This window comes from Sminthopsis crassicaudata, chromosome 2 (genome assembly GCF_048593235.1).
Source record: "Sminthopsis crassicaudata isolate SCR6 chromosome 2, ASM4859323v1, whole genome shotgun sequence".
In the NCBI taxonomy this organism is placed as follows: Eukaryota; Metazoa; Chordata; class Mammalia; order Dasyuromorphia; family Dasyuridae; genus Sminthopsis; species Sminthopsis crassicaudata.
In genome coordinates, this window is record NC_133618.1 from 122,042,836 (window position 1) to 122,070,793 (window position 27,958).

The 27,958-nt window shown below is 34.6% G+C and overlaps 1 protein-coding gene across 1 annotated transcript in view; it reads right to left on the reverse strand.

Moving 5' to 3' along the window:
* The window catches only part of ANTXR1 (ANTXR cell adhesion molecule 1), a 288,623-nt gene that overhangs the window by 51,394 nt on the left and 209,271 nt on the right, over positions 1 to 27,958 (reverse strand). Inside the window, exon 17 of the mRNA XM_074287148.1 lies at positions 15,089 to 15,169. Coding sequence (XP_074143249.1) covers positions 15,089 to 15,169 — 81 coding nt within the window. The remainder of the gene's footprint in view (positions 1 to 15,088; positions 15,170 to 27,958) is intronic.

Consider the following 27,958-nt stretch of genomic DNA (forward strand, 5'->3'; position numbering starts at 1 on the left):
ATGATCCTGGGCAAATTATTTAACTTCTCTCTGCCCCAGTAAAATCCTTGAAAAACTTATAGCACTATGTAAATTCTATGTTTGTGTTTCTTATTATTATCTGGCCTTCACCTCCATTTCTTTGATAAAAATGAAAGGTTTTGAATAGAAATTTATAGTTATTTTGGGAGGTTGAGCTACTTTTCATTTTCATGAAGACTTAAAATCATTTTAAGGTCAAAGGAACTAAGGTCTAAAGAGGTTAAAAAATAAAAGCAAAATTATGTATTAACTGTGGACTGAAAACTCCTTAAAACATTGAGCATTTGAATGAAATTCTCTCTTCTGAGCCAAGTCCCTAACTCCCTCAATGATAGTTCCTTTTGGAACGATACTGTTATTTCAAGGAAAAATTGCTCTCAAAGGAATTGGCTTATGATGTCATTCCTTGGAATGGGATCTCCCCCCTTTTAGAAATCTAGATTCTTTGGGTTCATGACATAGCATTTAATTTTTTCAAATTTACTTCTGCAATTTGTGATGGGGACCTGATCTTCTATGGCTGTAGCTGTCTGAAAAAGTTATCAACTTATAGAAGTCCAGAATTGGAAGGACCTTAAAAATTCATGTAGTCCAACTCTTACCTGAACAGACACCCCTCCTAAACATTCCTGGAAGCTGATTACCTAGTCTCCAAGCAAAAATGGTAAATTCAGAATCTCCCAAGGTAGTCTATTCCAAAAAGGAGCAGGACACTAAAATGAAAGGAAAGTTGAATTTGGAATAAAAGGATGTGGGTTAGAATTCTGGCTCTTGATACTTACTAGCTATGTGGCCCTGGATGTGTTTCAGGTCAAAAAACATTTATTAAGTATTTGTTTTGTGTGAAACATTATACTTAAAAGACAAAAAATTAAATACCTTTTTCAGGAGGAGGGAAGGAAACAAGCATATATGCACCAGATACTGTCCTAAGCTTTTTATAAATTCTACTTAATTATTTCTTCACAATAACATCACTTCATTTGATCCTCATAACTACTCTCAGAGGTAAGTGTTTTTGTTATTTTTATTTTACAAATGAGGAAATGGAAGCAGATATGGATTAAGTGACTTGCTCAGGGTCACAGAGTTGATAGGTATCTGAGACCAGATTGAAACTCAAGTCTTCCTGATTCCTTAATAGTTATTATCTAATTTATTTTGGGGGGCCTCACTTAACTCATTTAAAAAAGAGATGGTTGCAATAGGTGATCTCCAAGTTCTTTTCTGGATCTAAATTGATTTTTCTTTAATGCATTATGACATTCTATTCCATTAAAAGACAGTCTTAATCATTAGAGCAGTTTTTTCTTAAATCAAATCTACTATTCTAATGATTGATCCTGTTTCTGTTTTCTGCATGAACAAATCTAAACCTTTTTCCATGTCATATCAAAAAAATGAATATAGGAACTTATAGCTGTTCATTTGTTTCAGTTGCCTATCATTCTTTGTGCTCCCACTTGGAATTTTCTTGACAAAGATATTCAAGTGGCTTACCATTTCCTTCTCCAGCTCATTTTACAGATGAGGAAACTGGGGCAAACAGAGCTAAGTGATTTAACCAGGAATACATGACTAGTGAATATTTGAGATCAGATTTGAACTCAGGTCTTCCTGATTTCAAACCTAGTGCTCTCTCCATTATACCACTTACCTGCTCCCAAAATAAGAACTATGTTCCTTTGTCTTTTCCTGACCTAGTTCTTTTCAGTGATTTTGACAGACATACTAGTTCCTTCCCTATTTTGATGGCCATCTTGTTGTATGAGCTCCAACTTGTTAGTATTGTTTCTAAAGTATGTTAATAAGAACTGAACACAACATTTCAAATGGGATCTAATGAGATCAGAATGCTGGAACTATTACCTTCCTCACTCTGCATGCTAGGCTTCTCTTAACTCAGCTCAATATTTCATTAGCTTTTAAAAATTGTGCCAAATCTTTCTCACATGAACTGGTTGTTGTTTTTGTTTTGTTGTTTTTAGCTATTCCTCTCTGCGTTATACTTATGAAGTTAATTTTTTTGAATCCAAATGGAAATTTCTTTATTTTAACTCTGGTAAATTTCATTTGATTATATTTAGCCCATCAGTCAATCCTATAAAGAACTTTTTGGATATTTATTTTTTCACATAATGTACTAACCATGTGACATAGTTGTGAGGGCTCACTTTTTCTGAATGCTTTCCATCTTGTCAATGTTTCTCCTAAAATGAGGTACCCAAAGGCAACTCATTCTCCAGAACACTTTGAGAAGCAATACCAATATCTTTTTTCTCTTTATTTTGGTGGAAGTAGATAGCGAAGTATAAAGAGGACCTTGAAGAGGAGCCTACAGGGAAAAGGAAGATGACAAAGAAGGGAACGCAATGGATAAAGGACAGAGCAGGGGTCATTCTGATGCTTTTCAACAATATTTATTCACTTCAGTTGCATTACATTTACTTAGCTCAGTTTTTTCCTGCAGGGTAGAATGTTGTACTGAATAATTTAAGGATAGACTGCTCTGTAGCATCTCCTTTGGCCATAATTTTCCTAAAAGAAACTAATTTTTACAGATTTTCCAGAGCTTTGGTTCTGGTGCTCTGGTATTTTCTAGGCTCAGTAGTGTGAGCCAAAACTTTCAAATGCTAACATCCCTCTCCAGTGAGATAATGAAGAGAATAATTTCCAAGAGTGAGGACTGAATGAATCCCAGTGAGGATTTAACTATCCAGAGAAGATAAAATGCCAAAAGAAATTCTATTTTGCTAAATAAACTGTGGCTCTGAACGAAGGGTCAACCATCTTTGTAGCCTTTCTAGAGGTTTAGTGATGGGGAATTCACAGGAGCCTAAAGGTAGGGGAGAGAGAGGATATAGGAGATATAAAAGAGATAGAGTGTTAAAATGGGAAAGCAAAAAATAGAATGACAAGGGGAAGAAGAGACCAGAGAAGAGAGAGGGAAAAGAAAAAGGAGACAGAAAGTGGGAGGGGAAAGACAGACAGAGACAGAGATCTAGAGAGACAGAGACAGAAATAAATACAGAAAGACAAAGACAGATACAGAGATAGAGAGAAAGAGAGGGACAGAAACAGAGGCAGAGACAGAGAGACAGAGAGACCAAAAAGAGATAGTGATTGTGGACAATATGATACAATGGGCAGAATACTTTTGGACTTGGACTCAGAATCACAGGATGCTCTTTTGTTTTCAAGTACCTTTGTTCTATTAAAGCTTAAAAGGGCATTAAGACTAAATGTACTTCATATTTGAATTCTGGCTTCTGTTGTGAGATCCTGGACAAGTCACTTCATTTAATTATATTATCTTCATTTGTAAATGGTGATTATAGTAACTGTACTGTAATTATCAGAAAAGAATTTTTCAAGCCTTAAAAAGAATAAAATTGGGGGATTTTCTAATACCCTGATTCCCCCACTCCCTGACCCATCAGTTGTCCTGTTCTGCTTTAGAAGGAGTCTGTTTGAAATAAGGTATTCTAATAATAATAGCTAGTATTTATATGGCACCTATTATGTGACAGGAAGAGGCAGCTAGGTGGCTCCATGGATGAAGCATTGAGCTTAAGTCAAAAAGACCTGAATTCAAATTTGACCTTAGATAATCACTAGCTGTGTGATCCTGGGCAAGTCACTTAAGTTAAGTCACTTAAGTTCTGGGGAAGCCAAACTGATGGGGGATGTGATTCCTTGTCTGGTCTCCAACTTCCTTTGGGACTGATCTTTGATTACAAGATCTGGTCAAGCTAGTTTGGGCTGTACCCAGCCCCCACCGGATCTGAGCTGGCTTGGATTTTCTCAACCCCCAACTATCTGCTCAGGTTGCCCCAAAACAGTTTCTTCCTTATCTGAAAAGCATGCAGAGAATTTGGCACTGCCCTAGACACCTTGAAGCAAATAAAAAAGCCAAGTTGGAATCATCCCTTGGTGGAGAGTTGAAAGATGCCAGCATCAGAGACTCTCTGTCCTGCCACCTCTGGCTGGTGTATTTATTCCTCTATCTAATGCTTTTACTAACCAGACTTTAACTTTGCTTCCAAACCCTGCAATAAACCTTGTTTTTATCAATCTAGGTTTTTGGGCCTGTAAATTCATTTACAGGGGACTCTCGCTGCCACTAGAGCTGATTTAACTTTGTATCCTTGTGCCAAATCCTAAGGGGGTTGCCGGAGAGCTCCATGTGACTCCCTGTACGCCAATCCTGCCACTAGACCTCAATTAATCCTATTGAGGTATATACCTCATCATTAGGTATTTACCTCATCATTTGGTTCCCTGGTACCTCATCATTACCACTTTAGTATCTTTGCCAAGAAAACCCTATATGGGGTAACAAAGAGTCATACTCAACTGAACAATCACAAATGTGTTTTTTACAAATATTTTCTTTTTTGATCCTCACAGCAATCCTGGGGGGTAGGTTATTATTGTCATCCCCATTTAACAGCTGAGGAACCTGAGGCAAGCAGAAGTTAGTTAGCCTGCCCAATGTCACACATCTAGAAGTGTCTGAGGCCAAATTTGATTTTAATTATCTCTTGCTCCAGTTCTAGCCCCTCTGTACACACTACAGAGCCATCTAGATACTATTATTTATATATCCTTCAGGTACCTGCTTTGCTTGTGACATGATTGCTTTGGGATAAGCTGCACTTGGAAGCCCTTTTGTGCAGTGGATAAAAAGCAGATTCCCTTATTAGACAAAAAAAAGACATACCTAAGTCTCTGAAGGATAAGATGAACATGGAAAACATCAAATGACCTAGTTTTTTTTCTATTTGAAATGTCTGTCCCACACCATATACTCTGTATTCTGGTGAAGAGAATTTCACAACCTCCTCAAATGTATTTCAAAATTGTTATTTGCTAGTGTGATATTTCCCTGAGTTTTTTTTTTTTTTACTTGCAGAAAGGCTTGGTCTTTCAAAACAAGCCCAGTGTTTGTGTGAATATTTAGTTCTTGTAGATAGTAATGGAATGTACTATCCCCCTCATTCCAGATCCACAAAGAATAGTTTCAAGAAAAACAAAGGAAACTCCTTCTAACATTAGAATCTTCCTAAACCACAATGTGGTTTAGTAGGGAAAAAGTACTGGATGAGGAGTCAAAAGACTCTTTTGAATCCAGGCTTAGCTACTACTAAAGGCATTACCTTAGTCAAGTAATTTCCCCTCTCCTGGCTGCAGTTAACAACTATGTGAAAAAAAATTCACCTTGGTGATTTCTATGATCCCCTCCAGCTCCCTATCATCTCACCTACACAAAGGGAGATTAGGATTTTGAGTAAAGTGAAGTGACAGGTGATTATTGTTACTGTTATTCTTAAATAGAACTATCAGCAAAGGTATTACATTATCATTCTCTTGGCCCTTTTGGCCTGATATTACTAGTAACTCTCATTCAGTAAAAAATTCTAACATGATACCTAGATTCTATCGTTTTTATGGAGGGAAGGATGAAAAGATAGGGGACAAGGATTTATTAAGCACAAGACACTGTACCAAGCACTTTCCAAATATTATTTTATCCTTACAACAACCCTGGGAAGTAAGTACTATTATTACTCCCATTTTATAGATGGTAGCTATTATGATTTGTCCAGGGTCACCTAGTGGCTGAATTTAAATTTGAACTCAGATCTTCCTGATTCTAAGCTCAGTCCTCTAACCACTGTTATCATCCAAATGCCTTAAAATTGTGCTCCAATAGCAACTAGCTGACTGTTGTCTGAAATCCCATCATTTGTAACTCTCTTCCTGTGTCTGAATGCTAATGATCCTTCTCAGCCTTGTTTCAGGGATTGAGACACAGTACACATAACAATTTCACATATGTTCTATAGAATATAAGCAATTGATAAGACCTTTGGGACCATTTAGTCCAGTCTTCCTTTTTATGGATAATGAAATTGAGGTCCAACTAGGATAAGTGGTTTGCCCAATGTCATATTACTAGTACTTTACTCAAGCAGAACCTGACATTGAATCCAAATCCTCTGTATCCAACTTGGATATGCTTTCCATTACCCCATGCTTTATTCACTCACTTAAAGATAACACTTCTCATGTTTGCAACAGGAAATTCATAATGAGACAAATGACTTCCTATAAAAGGTACTCTTCCTACAGAGGAGGAATTTTATTTGTGTAAAATATGGGGTGCAACTAGTTTATCTGAACCAAAAGAATGAGGCATATTATTAGTATTATTAACAGCTGATTGTAGCTTTGATGATGATGAAAATTCTCCCTATAAATACCAAAGGATGATTCTTTCTCATTTGACATTTAAATATTTACTTTGTGCATTGCCCAGACATTTTATTCCGCTTGTTCCTTTCTCCAGTGACTGATTTTTTTTTTTTTTAGCTACACATCATTAGCATTTAATCTGAGAGAGGATGAGAGAGAAAACCAAAGTAGACAGGACTATTAACTAACAATATAATTATATCATTGAATTATTTGTTACTAGCTATTAACTAATAATACAATTCAACCATTGTATTATTAGTTAGTAGCTGTGATAAATGGTATCACCTTTAAGGGAGTTAAAACTTGGTTTGAAGGAGGTTTGGAGTTTTTAATGCCTTTAATCATTGCTGATCATTAGAAATTAGTGTTTCACCCTTGGAGTTTTGAAATTGTTTTCTAATTCTTAATCATTTCAAGGGAGAGGGTAACTTTATTGTAGCAAGCCTCCTTTACCTGTGACAAATAACTTGCTGCTCATTATTGCAAAAATAATTGTAATGCATGATAGAACACAACAAATAGTTCACATATTGACCACAAAAACTAAAGTTACCTGATGAAAGGCTGGTAGATTGCCCACTGTTGTACTAGGAAAAGATGTAATGGGAGTAGCATTGATTCTGGATGCTTTTTTTTTCTCCCAGGATACCTCTGTGGTTAATTTAAGACTTCATTTACAGTGTCAAGGTCAGCTTTATTGAGTAGGTGGCTGCTTGGATGGTGTGACTTTAAGGGCACCAGCAAACTCTTTCACTTTCCTCAAGTGTGTTCATTAATAGCTAAGAGTTGTCAGAAACCCCACCATTCACATCTTTTGTCCTGTAACTGAAGGCTTTGCTCCTTCTCAGAATGTATCCTCAGCCAAGTTCACATTTTGTTTCATCAGTTTTTTAAACCTCATTATCATTTTGTTTATCACATTCTTTCCTGAGAGCTAGGAATACAAATGGCAACATAAAGGGGCTTGAGCTATGCTATTAAAAAGAGGCTTGGAGTGTTGGTTGACAAATTACAGTTATGGATGAGAAATACTGCTGCAACGAAAAACAAAATCTTAAAGCTGCAAGAGTCCATTTAATGCAGCTTTCCCATCTTATATTTGAGAAAGCTGAGGCCTTGGGAGTGTAAGGAAGCAGGCCAAATTTACAAAGGAAATTAGTCACAGGCTGGACTAGAAATCAGTTCTTCTAACTCCTGGAGATCAGTAGTCTGATTTATTGTGTAAGTAAGGTGATTCAAGTGGAAAGATCCAAGAGAAGACAAGTAAAAATAAAATATTAACTCAAACTTGAGCATGGCTTTCTAGTTAGTGACTGGGATAGAAATAATTCTAAAACCTTAAATTCTAGGTTCCTTTGAGGCACATACAGCTCATTCCAAACCTGCTGTCCCGAAGCTTCTCTCAGGCTCCTCCTCATAATGTAATATCAAACTGACAGAGCTAGAAGTTTTGTAAATATTTTTAATTTACCCTAAGGGGTATTACTAAAAGAAAACTTCTCCCCATATTTTCTCTTTCACTTTGCAGCTAAGACTTCCTGTCTTTGTCTAAGGGAACATAGGCTTCTGGATCCATCTTAGATAGAGATGAATGATGGTGATAAACCAAAGGATGGACTTTCCTATTCTGATTGTCCCATCAGTGTTGCTTCTGAACTCCTAAGTGTCTTTTTCTGAAGTAGTGGGTACCAACCTGAGTGGAAATGCTAGCTATGAGTTGTTGGCTTCCTACAACCAAGCCATGAGAGGACAGATACAATCCTTCCAGTAACTTCACAGAGGTTGTTTTAATAGACTCAGCACTGGTTTGTACAATGGATATCTGTGCTTTCCCCCTTCATTTTCAGGGAGAATGAGTTAATTAATTGAGAAGTCTGGCCCAGATAGGCTTTGTCAAAAGGAAAGAGTTCCTGTGAGGTCAACATGTGCTAAAAGTCACTCAGAACATAATTTATAATGTAATTAAGTGATGTTTTGGTTTTGTTTTTTTTAAAGGGAAAATCCAGAACGTGTGACTCTCATTTGTTCAGGACACATGCTGAGATTTACTCATTTGGAGTTTATGGAAAATGTGGCAAGCACTATAAATCAGTGATGAGGGGAGTCTCAGAGTCTGCCCTATAGAGTCAATGTAGGTTTACTAAAACAAAGTTTTGCATGAGGTTTTGCTAAAAAAAAGAACTGAAAGGGAAAAAAATGTGGTGGCAGGGAAGATGGTAATGAAAAAAACCCAGGAGTGTCAGCTGCAGTTCTACTTCCTATGTGCATCCTTATCATTGTACTCCAGCTGAAAGTATTCTTCCTTTCCTTAAATATTCCTAGAACATTCTACTGATCTTCCATTTGTTTTCATCATTACTTACCTGTATAAATAACACTTACTCATGTACTTGTTCTATGTCTTTTTTTGCCCTAGTATAATATAAATTATTAAGACTGTCTTTCTTCCCCCCGTCCCCATTATAATAACTTCTATATAACATATTTCCTTAAACATTGAAAACAAATTGACCTGTACTATAATGGGCAGAGTGAACTCCATGTGAAGAAATTCCCTCTAACAATGAAAGTCATCATCTGCTTTACAACCTGAAGGCATACAGAGTTGCCTGAGGGCACTGAGATGTTAAATGACTGCACATTAACTGAAAAAGTCTATGCCCACTGACACAACTATGGCACATAGCCATAATACGTCAGAGATGAGATTTGAACCCAAGTCTTCCTCACTCATGCTGCCACGCCTCTATACTCTAGGGCCTAGAGTCTAGGCCTTCTTGATTCTGTTTTATACATATTATGAAACAGATATTTCATAAATGTTTGCTGAACTGAAATGTTTGCTGATAATATGGCCCAGGGTTTTCTTCCCTTTTGATCAGGTGGAAGGTAAGTTTTAGGCATATGCCTAAATTTTTTTTCACCGAAAGAAACTTTAAATAGTTTTTACTTTTCAAATACATGTAAATTCAACATTTGTTTTTTCTAAGATTTTGTTTTCCAAAATTTTCTCTCCTTTTCCTTTACTTTACCCCTTCCGAAGTTAGCAAATAATCTGATATAGGTTAAATATGGGCAATTATTTTAAACATATTTCCATATTTGTCATGTTGTGAAATAAAAATTGGATCAAAAAGAAAAAAGGAAAGAAAACAAGCAAACAAAATAAAAATGAAAATACTATGCTTTGATTCATATTCAGCCTCCACAGCTCTTTCTCTGGATGCGGATGGCATTTTTCATCCCAAATCTATTGGAATTGACTTGAATCACTAAATCGTCAAGAAGAGACAAAGTCTATCACAGTTGATCATTGCTTAATATTTTTGTTATTGTGATCAATGTTCTCTTGCTTTTGCTCACTTCACTCAATAGCAGTTCATGTAAGTTATGTAAGTCTTTCCAGTGCTGAACACACCATAGGCATGCTGAGGTCTAAGAATTTAAGGCTGGGAAAGAACTGAAATATCACCTTGATCTCAATTTAAACACAGGAGTTATTTCTGTTTTCAAGGAATCTTAAATTTTTATATCTGCCTATGGGCAGATTCCATCTCCTCCTATGCTTCATTCTTCCTAAATTACTGTTCAAAGTGACCAGGATCAAAAATCCCTCTACCTGATAGCGCTTTCCCAAGCCAACATCCCTGATCTGGCCTCACTTCCTGTTTTTCTCCTCACTATTCTTTTTCTTTCCCTGATTTTTACGAACATGAAAAGTCTCTCCCATGCTTTAAAACAAGACAGAAGAACTTTTCACTTGACTTCACAAATCCCCAAGTTTTTGTTCTATATCTCTTCTCTATGTTTATTTGCATTACCTCAACATCCTCTCTTCTTACTCATTTCTCACTTTGTTATACTCTGGCTTTTGGTCTTAGCATTCAAGTAGAACTTCTCTGCAAAGATCTCAATCATCACTTAGTTATCAGATCCAATGGCCCTTTTTGAATTTCTATTCTTGACCTCTATGCAGCATTTCAAACTATTAACCACCTTTTCTTGACATTATCTTCCCTGAGTTTTAGTGATCTTTCTTTCTTTCTTTCTTTCTTTCTTTCTTTCTTTCTTTCTTTCTTTCTTTCTTTCTTTCTTTCTTTCTTTCTTTCTTTCTTTCTTTCTTTCTTTCTTTCTTTCTTTCTTTCTTTCTTTCTTTCTTTCTTTCTTTCTTTCTTTCTTTCTCTCCTTATCTTCTTTTCTCTCCCTATACCTTCTTTTTATGGTGATCTCATCAGCTTTTATTGATCAATTTATCTCTATGTGAATTAATTAGACCAAAAATGTCTAATTGTATCCAGTACAATTTCTCCTGGACTCTGTTCTCACATCACGAACTACCTTTTGGTCATTTTTAATCACATGTTTTACAAGTATTTCAAATTCAACATATGTAAAGCATAAGTCAAATGTCTTTTCCTCCAAATCCATTCTTTTTTCTAACTTCATTATTGCTATTGGAAACACCGTCCACAAATCACACAGGATCAAAATTTTAGTCACCATTACATTTTTACTCTTCATCACTTTCTAAATGCAATTATTTTTAAAGTCTTATCTATTCTACCTTTGCAACATCTTTCATGTTTGTTCTCTTCTCTCTATCTATACAATCACTTTGGTAGGTCTGGCTTTTATTATTTCTTGCCTGGATTATTGCAAAAGACTTCTTATTGAAGTCATACCTCAAGTCTCTCCCTTCTCCACACTATCCTAACTATGCCTGCCAAAGTGATATTCCTACTGTCCAACTTGCCCATTTCATTTTCCTGTTCGAACATCTGTAGCAGTTCTTATTTCCAAATTCTTTTGTTTATCATCTGAAACGCTTTGTAATTTGGATCCAACTCCACCTTTCTATGTTTGTGGCCCATGACTCCCATTAAAATACTAAGTTTCAGCCAAATCATCAAATTATTGTTTCCCATGTATCATCTTTCCCCAGGCGACTATATTTCCTGGAAGGTACCACTTTCTCACTTCTACCTTACGGAAGCAAATTCAAATTCACCTTCTACTTGAGGTATTTCCTTATCAGCTTATCTGTTTCTATCTTCCTACCAGAATTGAATTGCTATTTACTTCATATGTGGTTAACTAGATGCTGCAGTGGATAGTATGTCATACCAGGAGTTAGGAAGACATGAATTCAAATATAGCCTCAGACACTTACTAGCTGTGTGATGCTATGTAAGTCACTTAATCCTGTTTGCCTCAGTTTTCTTATCTGTAAAATAACTGGAGAAGAAAATGGCAAAGTACTTTTATCTTTGACAAGAAAACCCCAAATGGAGTCATGAAGAATTAGATACAACTGAAATGACTCAACTCATCTTACTACAAAAAAGGGGGATTTTCCAAACTAAAAAAGGCAATAAAATCTGATATGGTCATAAATAGAATAGAGAACTGAAAAGGAAACAGCAAAGAAGATGTGATTGCTATTATTTTTATTAAAGTTTACTTATCTTTTTCTTCCTTTTAGCAAGTTTAGTTATGATAGAAAGTAGGCTTGGAAAACACATGAAAGATCAGAGAATTTTCCTTTGATGTCAAAATCCTATAATACATGATTGAGGGATTATTTTTTGAACAATTGGAAAGGGAGGTAGGAATTATTAAAAGCCAATGTGATTCTCTGAGTTATATTGACTTATCTATAATGATTTGCCTAAAGTTACAAAGAGTAAAGTGCAGAATTAAGATGCAGATACAAAAGTCATTGGCTTTTGGGATGGATATTTAGATTGTGGAGGCAGTGGAACAGTGGCTAGAGGGCTAACTTTGCAGTCAGAAGAACTGGGTTAAAATCCTGCCTTTAACACATATGATGACAAAGGGCAAATTGTTACACTCTCATTTCTTTAGACAAAAAAATAAAGAAGAATGGAAGTTATAGATGAAATACATATGTGCATTATTAGACGAGCTTTCCACAATGAGATTTCTCCACACCATTTGAATTGTAGGTTCAAAGCAAAGAACCAACAAAAAATTAAACTAGTAAATTAAGGGAATAACATAAGTATAATTGTGTATACCTAGATATATTTCCATCAAAATGATTTTTCCAAGTTTCTCATGCTATGCTTGTGAATCAGAAAAAAATTATGCGTTAGAAGATGAATATAATTTTCTGCCTATTATATATGATTTTATTCAATTTTTAAACTATATTTTTATTGAGATAGTTGATAAGTTTGCTATAAATATTATGAAAAACCCCCCACCCCAAACTCTGCTGGGAATTACCAAATAGTTACTAACCCTTTAAAGAAGGTGGAGAGGATGGAGAAGAGAGAAGCTTTGGGAGGCTCTAGTTTACTTTTTTGTGATAAAGAAATATTAATAACAGCTATGTTCACTGGATGTGAGACTTCACCAGGATAGATGAACTCTTAGTAGGGAGGGTCTTTTCATCAATGTATATCAAAAACTTTTCATTTAAAATTGTGTGGAATTGATCATGGCACTTTGAGGTCAAATAGTTTATTTGTAGTTACATAACCAAATAGATATTAGAAGCAGCACTTGAACTGACATCTTTAAGACGCTGAGAATGACTTTCTACCCACTGTTCTATGTTGCATATCCAGTTATTTTCCCCAATCGGGACATGAACAAATACTTCATTTAATTCAGAGAGCAAATATATGTTGAATGTACATATATGCTTAATAAAAGAAATTCTACAAGCTCCCACCCTATTGCTAAACAATTCAGATAGCTTTGTTTTTTCCCCAATTATATGTAAAAAGAAATTTAACATTCATTTAAACATTTTTTGAGTACTAAATTCTTTCCATTCTTCCCTCTTTTTTCCCCCTCCTTGAGAAGGCAAATAATTTGATGTACTTTATAACATGCAGTCATGCAAAACACATTTCCATAGATAGCTTTACTTTATTTAACTAATTTTATTCTCTTGGAGTCAAAACAATTCTCACTTCTGAATCTCCAACATGTCTTATACCTGACTTCTATAAAAAATAGGATTCTGAAATTTCAGAATTGTTTCTTACTGTAAGTCATCATTTTGTATCTCACATTCTTTCTTCTTGCAAATTACAAAGTTTTTTTTAATCATATAAGTTGCTACTAGTTCATGATGTGTAACAATCTTATTCTTGCCTAGCAGGATCATGTATCATTAAATACAAGTTGGCAGCATCTAAATACATTGGTGGCTAGTGGACATCAGAGCTATCCCTCAAAATTCTCAAAGTAGCAACAGAGGGGCATCACAAATCTTATCCATGATCACCACAAGTTCATAGAATACAGAGTTAGAATCTTAGAAATCATTTGGAGAAATCCCTTCATTTTATGGATTAAGAAACAGGTTCAGAGAGGTTGACTTATCCAAAGTCACACCCATATAGCAAGTGGCAATGCCAGGGTTTCAACTTGGGTCCTGGCATTCCAAGGTCAGCATACTTTCCACCGAACTATGCTGTCTCAATTGGGTGAGGCAATAAGAAAGACATCCAGATTTTTTATAGCTATTTGCAGCAATGAGAATAAAAATCAGAGTGAAGATGAGTTTTAGAATCACAAAATCTTGACATTATTATGGGACCTCAAAAGGAACATCTAATCCAGTCTGTCTGAAGCTGTACAGGAATGTATTCTCTTCAATATTTCTGATATAGAATCATCTAACACCTGTTTGAAGACTTTCAGACTCACTACCTTCCAAATCTGAATATTCAACTTTATTATGTACAACTATTTCAGACATATCTGATTCTTTGTGACCCTGTATACTTGCTCATGGGGTTTTCTTGGCAAAGATACTGGAGTGGTTTGCCATTTTCTTCTCTGAATTTGTTGGCTTGTTCAAGGTCACACAGCTAGAAAGTAGCTGGTACTTGGATATAGCACCAGGTTTGGAATAGAAAACTCATCTTCATGAGTTCAAATTTAGTCTCAGACAACTGCAAGCTATGTAACCTTGGACAAGTCACTTCACCCTATTTACTTCTGTTTCCTCATATGTAAAATGAACTGAAGAAGAAAATGGCAAACCATTCCAGCATCTTTGCCAAGAAAACCTCAAATGGGGTCATGAAGAACCAGACACAACAGAAATGACTAAACAACTTTCTGACTCCAAGCCCAGAGCCTTATCCACTGTGCCACTAACTGTCCCATTTTGGAACAGCTTTAATTATTCAGAAAAATTTCCTTATATTTATACTTGCTTCTGCAACATACTCAATGCTTGGGCACAGTTCTGCCCAAATCAACAATATGAATGCTTCTTCAGGTGCTAGGATACTTGCCACACAAATTTCTTTGAACTTCAAAAGATTCACTTGTATGCTTCAATACATTATATTATCTATAGTGCAGACAAATCAAAGTACAGAGTGAGAAAATAAATTCTCAAGGAGACATCTCTAAAGCACATCATAGTTTAACATCACTCATATAGACAATTGGATTGGAAATTTAATCATTTTTAGTTTATAAAGTGAAAACTTGGTATAATGATTGGGAATAATGTCATCAGCATTAATTCAACTTTTCTATTCATATTTTTACAGCATAATACTGATTTTATCTATGTGATAGTCATCTCAAATCCTAGGACACTTAGCACCCCTCCCATCCCTCAATTTTTGTTGGAATCACTTAAAAGAGAAAGCAAAATGTCCTTGTAGAATCAGGACATTTTTGTTTGATAGTTGATTCAGCAAAATAGAAATTGTCAAGCATATAAAAGTATATATATATATATGCATATGTAGAGAGAGATGAAGGCACATAAATACATAGTAGAATGACCATCATCATACAATCTTACCGTATCACCAGGCTGGGGGCGCATCACTGATACCCGGTCATAACCTTTCCGTATCAGGACACAGAAAGCATCAAGTTTTCCCTATGAAGAGAACAAATGTGTTGACATATAATTAATGACTCTTGTATATGAAACTCTATGCATTTTTCTTCTGTGATGGGGAATGCACTGGACTAACAACTTAAGTTGCAGATGGTACTGTCTTATTTCATGAAGAAACAGAAAGGTTCAATGTTTCTTGTTCCCATTGTCTATTCTGTTGAATTGCTAGTGATAATAGATAAAATATAATCTATTGTGAAGATTGTTAAAAGCAAATGTACATAGAATCACAGCAATGAGTTAGAAGGAATTTTTTTTTTAAATCACTGAAAACAGTTCCCTTTACTTTAAAAATGAGGAAACTCCCTAAGGAGAAGTACTGGAGCAACTAGTCAGTCAGCTGATAAGAATTTATTGACTGCTTACTATGTGCCAAGCCCTGTGCTGAGAACTGTGGTATATAAAGGATGACAAAAGATAGCTTTTAAAAAGCTCATAGTCTAATTGGGATGACAACATGTTTATGCACAAACAAAATGGCCACAGAATAAATTGAAGATAATCAATTGGAGGGAGGGAACTAGGATTAAGGAGGCTTGTAAAGAGCTTCTTATATAAGGTGAGATCATAGGTCATAGAATGTTAGAGTTGGAAGGCCCATAAATTGTCAACAATTATTTATTTTATTTTTATTTTTTAAACTTTTAAAAAATTATTTACTTTTAATACACATTGCTTTATGAATAATGTTGGGAGAGAAAAATCAGAACAAAAGGGAAAAAACATGGCAGAGAAAAAAATCCCCCAGAAAAAAAAAAAGTGAACACAGCATGTGTCAATTTACATTTAATTTCCATAGTTTTTTAAATGGATGTAGATGGCACTTTCTATCCAAAGTCTATTGGCATTGCTTTAGATCACTGAACCACTTTGAAGAACCAAACCTTTCATAGTTGATCATTGCACATTCTTTCTGTTATTGTATACAATGTATTCCTGGTTCTGCTTGTTTCATTCAGCATTCGTTCATGTAAATCTTCCCAGGCCTTTCAAAATAATCTTGTTCATCATTTTTACAGAACGATAATATTCCATTATCTTCATATACCACAACTTATTCAGCCATGCCCCAATTGATGGGCATCTACTCATATTCCAATTTTTTGTTAACACATACAAAAAAAAAACTACTACAAATATTTTTGTACATATGGTTCCTTTTCCTTCCTTTATGATTTCCTTGGGAAAAGGAAATCATAAAGTGCCCAGTAGTGGCACTGCTGGATCAAAGTGTATACACAATTTTATAGCCCTTTGGGAATAGTTCCTGGTTACTGTCCAGAATGGTTGCATCATTTCACAACTCTACCAATAATGCATTAGTATCCTAGTTTTCCATCCCCTCCAACATTTATCACTATCTTTTCCTGTTATCTTAGCTGGTCTGAGAGGTATGGGGTGATACCTCAGAGTTGTTTTAATCTGCAAATCTCTAATCGATAGTGATTTAGAGCACTTTTTCATGTACACTTACATGTGTGTATATATATATATATATATATATATATAATATATACACACACACATATATATACTATATGTGTATACACACACACACACACATATATATATATATGTTTATATATATATATATGTTTATATATATATATATGCTAAGGATTAAAGTTACAAAGGAAGGTTAAAAAAAATCTCTTTGAGAGCTCACAATCTAATGAGGGAGACAGATAACTATACAAGCTAAATATAAGATTAATTGGAGAAACTTAACAGAGGGAAAATGATAATACAAAAGTGGACCTAGAAAAGCTTTCTATAGAAGGTAGGAATTTTTTTTAATTTTCAAAAATTTGTATTCATTCATTCATTCATTGCCAGAGATTTGGAGGAAATCAGAGAAGCCAGGAAATTGTAATGAGGAGGGAGAGCCTTCTAATCCTAGAGCATACCCAGTAAAAACGCCTGGTGTATGATGATAGATCTTATAGATCATAGTGTCTAACACGTTTACAAGGCAAGAAACCAGATTCAGAGAAACCATAGGTCACAGAGTCATAGAATGTCCCAACTAGAAGAAATTTTAGAGATCATTTATTCTGACTCCTTCATTTTATGAATGAGGAGACTGAGATGTTAAAGAAGTGATTTGTCTAAGAGTGTTAAGTGGCAAGAATCTCTCTCTCTCTCTCTCTCTCTCTCTCTCTCTCTCTCTCTCTCTCTCTCTCTCTCTTTTTTTTTTTCCTTAGGCTCAGTATATTTTATACTACATCTACACGTTCATAAATAATTACTTCATGGATGAATAATTGCAGGTGCAATTTCCTAGATTAAATGTGCAGGAACAGCCTAGCTCAGATTAATACATAATTCCTTGTGTATAGTAGGTGCTAAATAAATGCTTATTGAATTGAATTCAGTCTTTTCTTTTACTTCTTTTGTGAATAGTTAGAAAAGTGGTAACTTGAATGTGCTTTTGGGATCATAGTTGTATTGAAGTAGGCCTTGCCCAGTTTGAGGACCTAGAGATTGAGGTTCCCCAAAGCCAGAACCAATAGTCATAATGGAGAAAATTTAGAGGTGTCAATTTTTCAATTAATAATAGGGTTTTTAAAATTTATCAAAAGAAATTAGTATTATCAAAAGTCCTTTAGAAAAACCCGTCTTTGAAATAGTGTATAGAATACCAATGTTTGTTAACTTTCTCAATTTGTAGGCACTCACACACTTGTTCTTGATTGGTTACTTATGGTACCCTTATTTTTATAGGGAAAATGCAAAAAAGGCAATGGAGAATAAATTAGTCAGGGCTAGAAAGGTAGCCCCTAACAGATGTCTCCTTTTCCTCTTTTCACTGTTATAAATATTCAGCTGCACTGAAGAGGGAATTAACCAAGAGGAAGGGGGCTTTTCTGAAATTTTGTTTAAGACTCCCAATTTCTATCATTACAAGAAATTTCAGAGATACTTCATAAAAAGTACTTTTTGCTATCTTTTCAACTTCTGACATCACTATAATGTCACCAAAATGCTGATGGCTGCAAACTTTTTTTTGGCATGCAAAGTTTTCAGTTGGATTTCCCTGAAATGGCTGGGAAATTTTCCAAGGAGCCCTAAAGTCCATTGTAGCTTCTATCATGGGATCTGAAGTGTAATCAAATTTTATCATCTCCAGAAGTCAAAGTGTAACAGTAATGCATCAGATTCCTTTTGACTGTCCACCCTCTCCTCAATCATTTATTTGCCATTTATTCTGCTTCTGTTGCCTTTGTATAGCCAGATCCTCTTACACCATGACCTGAAATGACTTAAGACACTCAGCTTTTAAACCATTGTTTTGGGCTTTTACTCTCCTGCCTAGAGTGTTTGTGTGAATGCATGTGGCTCACTATATCTAGGCAGTCCCAGACCTCAGACCATGCTTTACATTCCATCTGATTTTCCACCCAGTACATTTCCTTGCTATTTATTCTGCTACTTTTTGTGTATTTCCCAACATGCTTCTTCCAGGAAAGAGACTTTTCATCTTTTGCCATAAAATAATAATGAAGCCTATACATGTTATAAGTGATATAAAATTTCTTATCTTCTCAATAAAGAGAGGAGAGGAAAAATTTGGAACTTGAATAAAAAACTATATTTTAAAATAATTTTATAGGTAATTAGAAAAAATAAAATATTAACAATAATAATGAAATTAAGACTGCCATTATTTTTGAAAAGAGCTTTTCATTGTACTCTACTTAGCATCCCTTTTGCTTGTCCTTCATTTTTGAAAAAGACTAATGACATCACAAGTGATGTCTTGATTTGTGAGCAAATTGGATTTAAGTGAAGCAGAGTTACACAAAGTCATCAGCCTCATTTACTCTTCCAGACTCCAGTGGCAGAACAAAGTCAAGATAACTATTTATGGCCTGGGATGCAATAGGTAATTTTGGGCATCTTCAATGTTTGGTCAAGCTTGGTCAAGCTCTAAGTGTTCCATAGTGTTTTCTTCAGCCCTGTTTATGACCACTAGAACAAATTGTTCCCATCCAGCCATTCACTGGGGAAAGTTTTCACATGCTCGGGGTAGACAACCTTCTAATTCACTGATAGGGTCTATCAATTACCCTCAACTTGGTTTAGCCTGTCTCCATAGTTGGTTCATGGTTGCTATGAATGCTATAACTTCTTGGATCTACAAGGGAGAATTGGGTGAAAGGTAGACAAAAAAGGTATACAAATAGCCCTGAAAAGAGTTTGGCAATCCCAAACACTAGAAGTGCCAGTCTTCCCTGAACAGGGGTCATCTCTATTCCTTTCCGAGTCAAAACATGCTTCCCTACCTACTTCTATGTACTGTTTCTCTTACTAAAATGTAAACTTCTTGTGAGCAGGAACTGTCTTTTTGTATTTGCATTCTCAGTATTTGGCACAATGTTTGACATAGAGGAATTGTTTAATGAACAATTTTCATTCATTCATTCATCAGTCTAAGAAGAGAACGCACTTTCTTGGAAGAGGGAACCATCATTAGTTTTATAATTAATGAAAAAATCCCCACTTTGAAGAAGTTTACTTTCTGTCAGGGAGACATATGTCTGAATTTATATCTATGCTCATATATATGCACATATATGTGTGTTCTATTATATAGCTGTCTATATAATATTGTATACATGTGTGTATAATATTATACACATATTTATACATATATATGTATATATAAATTCAAAATAAATACAAGATAGTTAAGGAGAGAGGGAACCTTTATTTGGGGAATGAGAAAAGACTTCATGTAGAAGATAGCATTTGGACTATATATAGAAATAAGGTTAATAGAAGATGCCCTCCAGATATGAGGGCTGATCAGTTCAAAGGCACAGGGACAGAAGATGTTATATTGTGTAGGGCAGCAAGACCTATTTATTTGGATCGCAGAATGTACAAAAGTTAGGTTGGTGTTGAGTTGTCAATGGCTTCTAAAAATAAAGGGAGGAGTTTTTTTTCTTTTTCTTTTTCTTTTCTAGAGGCAATAGGGAATCCCCAGAGCAACATAGTCATATTTCAGCTTAAAAAACATTATCTTAGCAGTTTTGGGGAGGGTGGATGAAAGTAAGGAGAGATTTGATGGTAGGAAGACCAATGAGGGGCTCATGGCAATAAGCAAGGCAAGAGGTCATGATTATAGTATGATTATAAAGAGAAAAGGGAGTTGGATGTGAGAAATGTTGCATTGGAAGAAATGGCAATATTTGGCAACTGGTTAGATATATGGGGATGACAGAGAGAGTCATCTACATACAGATTGATAATTAAACTCGTGAGAAATGACAATTAAAACTTAGAAATCATCTTGTCCTACTCTATTTTTTTTTCACATGAAATTCAAAAAGGATCAAAAAAAATGAATAGATTTATCTAAGGCCATTTATAATTGGTATCAGAGGTGGGATTTTAACCTGTTTTCTGATTTTGAGGCTACTGATTGGCTATATACCATTGTCTCCTTTCAAACTCTTTAACCTGACATTTTAAAGCCTCTTCTCAATGTTGTGCTACTTTCTTTTATCACCCTTTTTTATATTATTCACATATCCTGTACTAAAAAACTAGACTATACTTTTTCTCATTCTAAACTTACTTTCTCACCTCCATGCCTTTGCTTATACTTATATATGTATGAATATATGTATGTATATATTCCTTATAAATTTCCTCAACTTTGTTTTATTCTCTCTTATGCTTCCTCTGCCCCCTTTACTTGAACTATTAAATTTTTTTTCAACTTTCAAAACCTAGTTTAACTGTTACCCTATTCAAGAAGACTTTCTTTAGTTAGCATTACAAAACATTAGGTTTTTTTTTATGACCAATTTATTGCTTGGGTGCTAGGCTTCAATGAATTTCAATAACCAGTAGCTATAGAGGAATATAAATCTTTCAATAGGCTGGCAATTCTTTCATAATTCTGTGTCCCTAGGCCCTTTTGGCAAATAGCTACATATTCTAATTTCTCTTCAGCCATACTAATAAACCACTACATCCCAGAGGTTGGCAGCATTTTGAATTTCTTCATAGAAGGATTAGAAGAAATCCTGCCACATATTTTTAAATGCCCCAGACATAGGATAGGCTACCTTACAATAAGGTAGCAGTTAAACTAGATTTTGAAAGATGAGAAGGTCATGACCTATTCAGATTCAGACTGGTCAAATATATTACTTGGCAAAGTTTTGAAAGTAAATCAGAAGAATCTGCTAAAATTGCAAGTATTTCCTGCACTCAATTTTTCTTGTACTACTTAGGGCAATGCATTTCTAAACCTGTGGATCTGTACATTTTAAATCCGGAAATAATATAAAGATATTGTCTCGGAAAGTCTGATTCAGAATAGTTATTTTTCTGTATATATAAATACTGTTTTTTTACTGTTAATTTTTCAATCATGTCTAGCTCTTTAAAACCTCTTTTGGGTTTTTCTTTGCAAAGATGTTGGAATGTTTGATCATTTTTCTCCAGCTCATATGGACGAGTAAACAGAGGCAAGCAAGGTTAAATAATTGTCCAGGGTCACTCAGGGTCTGATGTTCAATTTGAACTCAGGTCCACTTGGGACACCACTCTATCTGCTGCACTACTTCACTGCTTCTTATGTATGTGTGTATATGTATGTGTATTATGTGTACACACACACAGCTGCATATATACACACATGTATATATACACACAATATTCTCCATATGTATATATTATGTGGTATAATAAATGTATATGTGATATTCTATCATTAATATTACATAGATGTATATATATATATATGTGTGTGTATGTGTGCACATATAATTTTTTTTTCATAGAGCTTTCTCAGTAAAAAAAATGTACTTTAATAAAAAGTAGGTCTGTTTGTTTAGGGAATGGAAGAAACCTGGGATCTTATTTAATCCTATCTACTCATTTTACAAATGAAGAAACTGAGACCTAGCAAGGTTAGATGATTTTTCCAGGATCATACAGGCAGGAAGTACCACAATTTTGATCTAGGTCTTCAGAATTCAGGCAGACTATCATGGCAGTGGAAAGAAAGGGAATTGGGAAGTATAACATAATGACAACATCATATATTGGAAATGTATTGTGCTGAAAAACTCTAGACTTTGCCACTAATTTGCTATGTAATTTTGAAAAGGTCATTTTCCTTCCTTAGTTTCATCATCTTTAAAAGGAGAATTAAAATAATTGTTTCATCATCTTTAAAAGGAGAATTAAAATAATTTATCTCAGAAATCTCTCTCACATATATCTCATGGTTTGTGATTCTGCAACACACTTATTAAATATTATTTAGCTTTTGTAAGTTAAACCTTTCCTTGCTAAGTATACTGTCTCTGTTCTCTCTTAACAGGGAACTTCCAGAAGCATTTAGTAGTATTTTGAAAGACTTTCAGATTTCCTCAAGCGTTTGATACTTCTTTCAGTATAATTTTCCTCATTTGGTTTGTACAGTAGTAAATTAAATGTTTGCGATAGTGACTAGTTCTAAAATTTCCATGATGGAGTATACGTTTAGATGAGGAAATTTTTTTCTTCCAAATGCAGGTCACCACTTTCTCTGAAAATTTTAGTCAGAGAGTTGTCTCAAAGAGAAATGGATCCCTGTTGGTTGCATATTTTCCTAATAAACTACAAAATATCATTATGTAGGTTTTATTTTATTTTTATTTTCTTAGATTTTTCCTAATTACATTTTTATCTGACTGGGAGGCACTCAAGCATATTGCCAGCAGGCTGATCTTTTGACATCTCTCATCTAAGGCATTTAGAGATTGAGTGATTTACTTGGGTTCACAAATCCAGTATGTGTTAGAGGCGATACTTGAACCCTGCCCAAATGTCTAAAATGATATTCAACAGGGTTAAATATAAATGTGAAATATTAACAATAACATATATCTAAATACAAACATCAGCTTCACAAATATAAAATGACAGATAATAAAAAAGATGGGGCATTTTTTCATAAGACACATGGGATCATTTTAAAGGTTTGTAATTTTCTGAAGGGAAATCAGCCCCCTCTCTTCCTTTTGTTCAATTCCAGACTCAAAGTATATATCTGTACTGTCCATCAAATACGCAATTATCATTTATGTGTATATGTGCATATTGACAGATAAGTTCTACAGCTTATTCATCGAAATAAGTGTTGTCATATGGACCATAGATAGCTTTCATTTACTTGATCTTTTCTGTGTGAATGGCAGGTGAAACTCCTTTTGAGTTATTACATTTTTTATAGGTCCCTTTCAGGAGGTTCTGCAATGTTTTGGGTCTTGATGCAATCAGCACAATGTCATCTGCAAATAAAAGCATTTTGTGAGCACTTCTGTCATTCACAGAATATGCCTTTTTGAAGTTGATTTTCTGCTAAATTTCCTACATCACAGAAGAAGACCCTTTTGGTGAGTAATTATTTTCTTTCCTTCTTTTTTTTTAATTTTAATTTTTTTTTCCTCTGAGACTGGGGTTAAGTGACTTGCCCAGGGTCACACAGCTAGGAAGTGTTAAGTGTCTGAGATCAGATTTGAACTCGGGTCCTCCTGAATTCAGGGCTGGTGTTCTATCCACTGTGCCATCTAGCTGCCCCCGAGTAATTATTTTCTTATTTCATTACCAAACTTGATCATTATGATTATGGCCATTGAACAGGGTCATTTCTGTCATATCATCGGAGGAATCTTGAATGATTTTAATGTATAGATGAAATGAAACCTTATTGGGGAAAAAAACTTTTTATGTGGTATTTTGCTTTACTGGCTCAAATACTTTTTAAAATAATCAACAGTAATCTATATCATTAACCAATTATGAAGAAATTATGATATGGTCCGTTGTTCTGTCAATTGCAAAAGCCTGCTTCTTCCCTTATCAAGGATAACCTGAACTTGGGGATATATCACTTTCATTAATCTAGCTTGCTTTCTTTTTAATTTTTTTTTCCTGAGGAGTTAAGTGACTTGCCAGGGTTACACAGCTAAGAAGTGTTAAAGTGTCTGAAACCAGATTTGAACTTAGGTCCTCCTGACTTTCATTAACTTATATATACATGGTAGAGTTCACTTATAATATAGGTTGGTCATTATTGATGTTCTCTCAGCTGCCTTTTATGGATCTTAATAAAGTTAAATTTTTTAAAAAGTCTTTCGCTTTTTCTCCTCCTTCAGATGTTTTGTATACCTACCCCATATCACATTCATAACTGTGTCACTTCTAGCATGGATATCTTCTCTATAATTTTAGCTATGTGTATCTTCCCGATTTTCTCTTTAGTGCAATTTAGTTCAACTCTCTAGTCCAATAAGCACATATAAGGCTGATGTTAGGGTCTGAATGTGATGGTTCCATTGTCTTCTGAAAAATTGTTATCAATATTTTTATGAATTATCTTAATATTTCTGTTTGTCTTCTATTTTTGTATTTAAATGACCTTGGGATGACTTTGAATAGTTAGATGGATATTCCATTAAGTTTTCTTTAAGATCTATTGTTGTTCTTTGGTTTATGAAATAATTCTTCCATGTTTCTTTATAAAATTTTACAATTAAGTTAATCTTTTAATCTATTATTGCCTTTGGAAGCTTTCTCTATCTGTTTGACAAGTATGATGGATATTCTATCAAGGTTTTTTTTTTGGGTTGTTTTGATCTCCCTGGTGAGATATTTAATTTTCATTGGTTAAAATCATGAATAAAATTATTTAAAGAAGTATTGATTGATACCTAAACCAGGTAGATCGAAAACTGAGAAAGAAAACTTTAGACCAATTTCCTTAATGAATATTGATGCTAAAATATTAAATAAGATATTAGCAAATAGACTTCAGAAAATCATCCCCAGGATAATACACTATGACCAAGTGGGAATTATACCAGGAATGCAGGGCTGGTTTAATATCAGGAAAACTATTAGTATAATTGACCATATTAATAATCAAATTAATAAAAACCATATGATCATCTCAATAGATGCAGAAAAGGCATTTGATAAAATCCAACATCCATTCCTACTAAAAACGCTTGAGAGTATAGGAATAAATGGACTATTCCTTAAAATAATAAGGAGCATATATTTAAAACCTTCAGTAAACATCATATGTAATGGTGATAAACTAGAACCTTTCCCTGTAAGATCAGGAGTGAAACAAGGTTGCCCACTATCACCATTACTATTCAATATAGTACTAGAAACTCTAGCCTTGGCAATAAGAGCCGAGAAAGAGATCCAAGGAATTAGAGTAGGAAATGAAGAAATCAAATTGTCACTTTTCGCAGATGACATGATGGTATACTTAGAGAACCCCAAAGACTCTGCTAAAAAGCTATTAGAAATAATTCAGAATTTTAGCAAAGTGGCAGGATACAAAATAAATCCACATAAATCCTCAGGATTTTTATACATTACCAACACAATCCAACAGCAAGAGATACAAAGAGAAATTCCATTCAAAATAACAGTCGATAGTATCAAATATTTGGGAATATATCTACCAAAGGAGAGTCAGGAATTATATGAGCAAAATTACAAAACACTTGCCACAAAAATAAAGTCAGATTTAAATAATTGACAAGACATTCAATGTTCTTGGATAGGCCGAGCGAATATAATAAAGATGACAATACTCCCCAAACTAATCTATTTATTTAGTGCTATACCAATCAGACTCCCAAGAAACTATTGTAATGACTTAGAAAAAATAACAACAGAATTCATATGGAACAACAAAAGGTCGAGAATTTCAAGGGAAGAAACGAAAAAAAATTAAGTGAAGGTGGTCTAGCTGTACCTGATCTAGAACTATATTATAAAGCAACAGTCACCAAAACCATTTGGTATTGGCTAAGAAATAGACTAGTTGATCAGTGGCATAGGTTAGGTTCACAGGACAAGATAGTGAATAAAAATAGCAATCTAATCTTTGACAAACCCAAACATCCCAAATTTTGGGATAAGAATTCATTATTTGACAAAAACTGCTGGGAAAACTGGAAATTAGTATGGCAGAAACTAGGCATGGACCCACATTTAACACCACATACTAAGATTAGATCAAAATGGGTCCAAGATTTAGGCATAAAGAACGAAATCATAAATAAATTGGAGGAACATGGGATGGTTTACCTCTCAGACTTGTGGAGGAGGAAGGAGTTTGTGTCCAAGGGAGAACTAGAGACCATTATTGATCACAAAATAGAACATTTTGATTACACCAAATTAAAAAGTTTCTGCACAAACAAAACTAATGCAAACAAGATTAGAAGGGAAGTAACAAATTGGGAAAAAATTTTTACAGTTAAAGGTTCTGATAAAGGCCTCATCTCCAAAATATACAGAGAATTGACTTTAATTTATAAGAAATCAAGCCATTCTCCAATTGATAAATGGTCAAAGGATATGAACAGACAATTTTCAGATGATGAAATTAAAACTATTTCCACTCATATGAAAGAGTGTTCCAAATCACTATTGATCAGAGAAATGCAAATTAAGACAACTCTGAGGTATCATTACACACCTGTCAGATTGGCTAAGATGACAGGAACAAATAACGATGAATGTTGGAGGGGCTGTGGGAAAACTGGGACACTGATGCATTGTTGGTGGAGTTGTGAAAGAATCCAACCATTCTGGAGAGCAATCTGGAATTATGCCCAAAAAGTTATCAAAATGTGCATACCCTTTGACCCAGCCATACTACTACTGGGCTTATACCCCAAGGAACTACTAGAGAAGGGAAAGGGTCCTGTATGTGCCAAAATGTTTGTGGCAGCCCTTTTCATAGTGGCTAGAAACTGGAAAATGAACGGATGTCCATCAATTGGAGAATGGTTGGGTAAACTATGGTATATGAATGTTATGGAATATTATTGTTCTATAAGAAATGACCAACAGGAGAAATACAGAGAGGCTTGGAGAGACTTACATCAACTGATGCTGAGTGAAACGAGCAGAACCAGAAGATCATTATACACTTCAACAATGATACTGTACGAGGATGTATGCTGATGGAAGTGGATTTCTTCAACATAGAGAAGAGCTAATCCAATTCCAATTGATTAATGATGGACAGAACCAGCTACATCCAGAAAAGGAACACTGGGAAATGAATGTAAACTGTTATTTTTACCTTCTGAATCCAATTCTTCCTGTGCAACAAAAAATTCGGTTCTACACACATATATTTTATCTAAATTATACTGTAATATATTTAACATATATAAGACTGCTTGCCATCTGGGGGAGGGGGTTGGGGGAGGAAGGGAAAAAATCTGAATAGAAGTAAGTGCAAGGGATAATGTTGTAAAAAATTACCCATGCATATGTACTGTCAAAAAAATGTTATAATTATAAAATAAAATAAAAAATTAAAAAAAAAAGAAGTATTGATGTCATTGATTTTGTCCTTGTTTCTTTTTGACTATCAATTAGTTATTTCAATAATTTAGTATTGAGTTGCTCTAATTATATGCCTTTTTTGTGGCTCCTTGACTAAATAAATATTTGTGTATAATCTTGGGCAAGTCAATCAATGATGGAACCAGAACTAGAGTCAAGGTTTTCTTAATGCCATGTTTATTCCTTTGCCCCTTACACCATGGTAAGATTAAAAATGAAATGCTTCTCCAGTTATCAATTAGAATATATTGGCTCACAGTTACTTTGAGCCTCTGCAGACCACAGCTTTTTCCCTAACTTTCAGATTGTCAATTTTTCTTGGTGAAAAGTGGAACTAATTCTTTGTTTTAAAGATATGTGGTAGTGTAGGAGCAG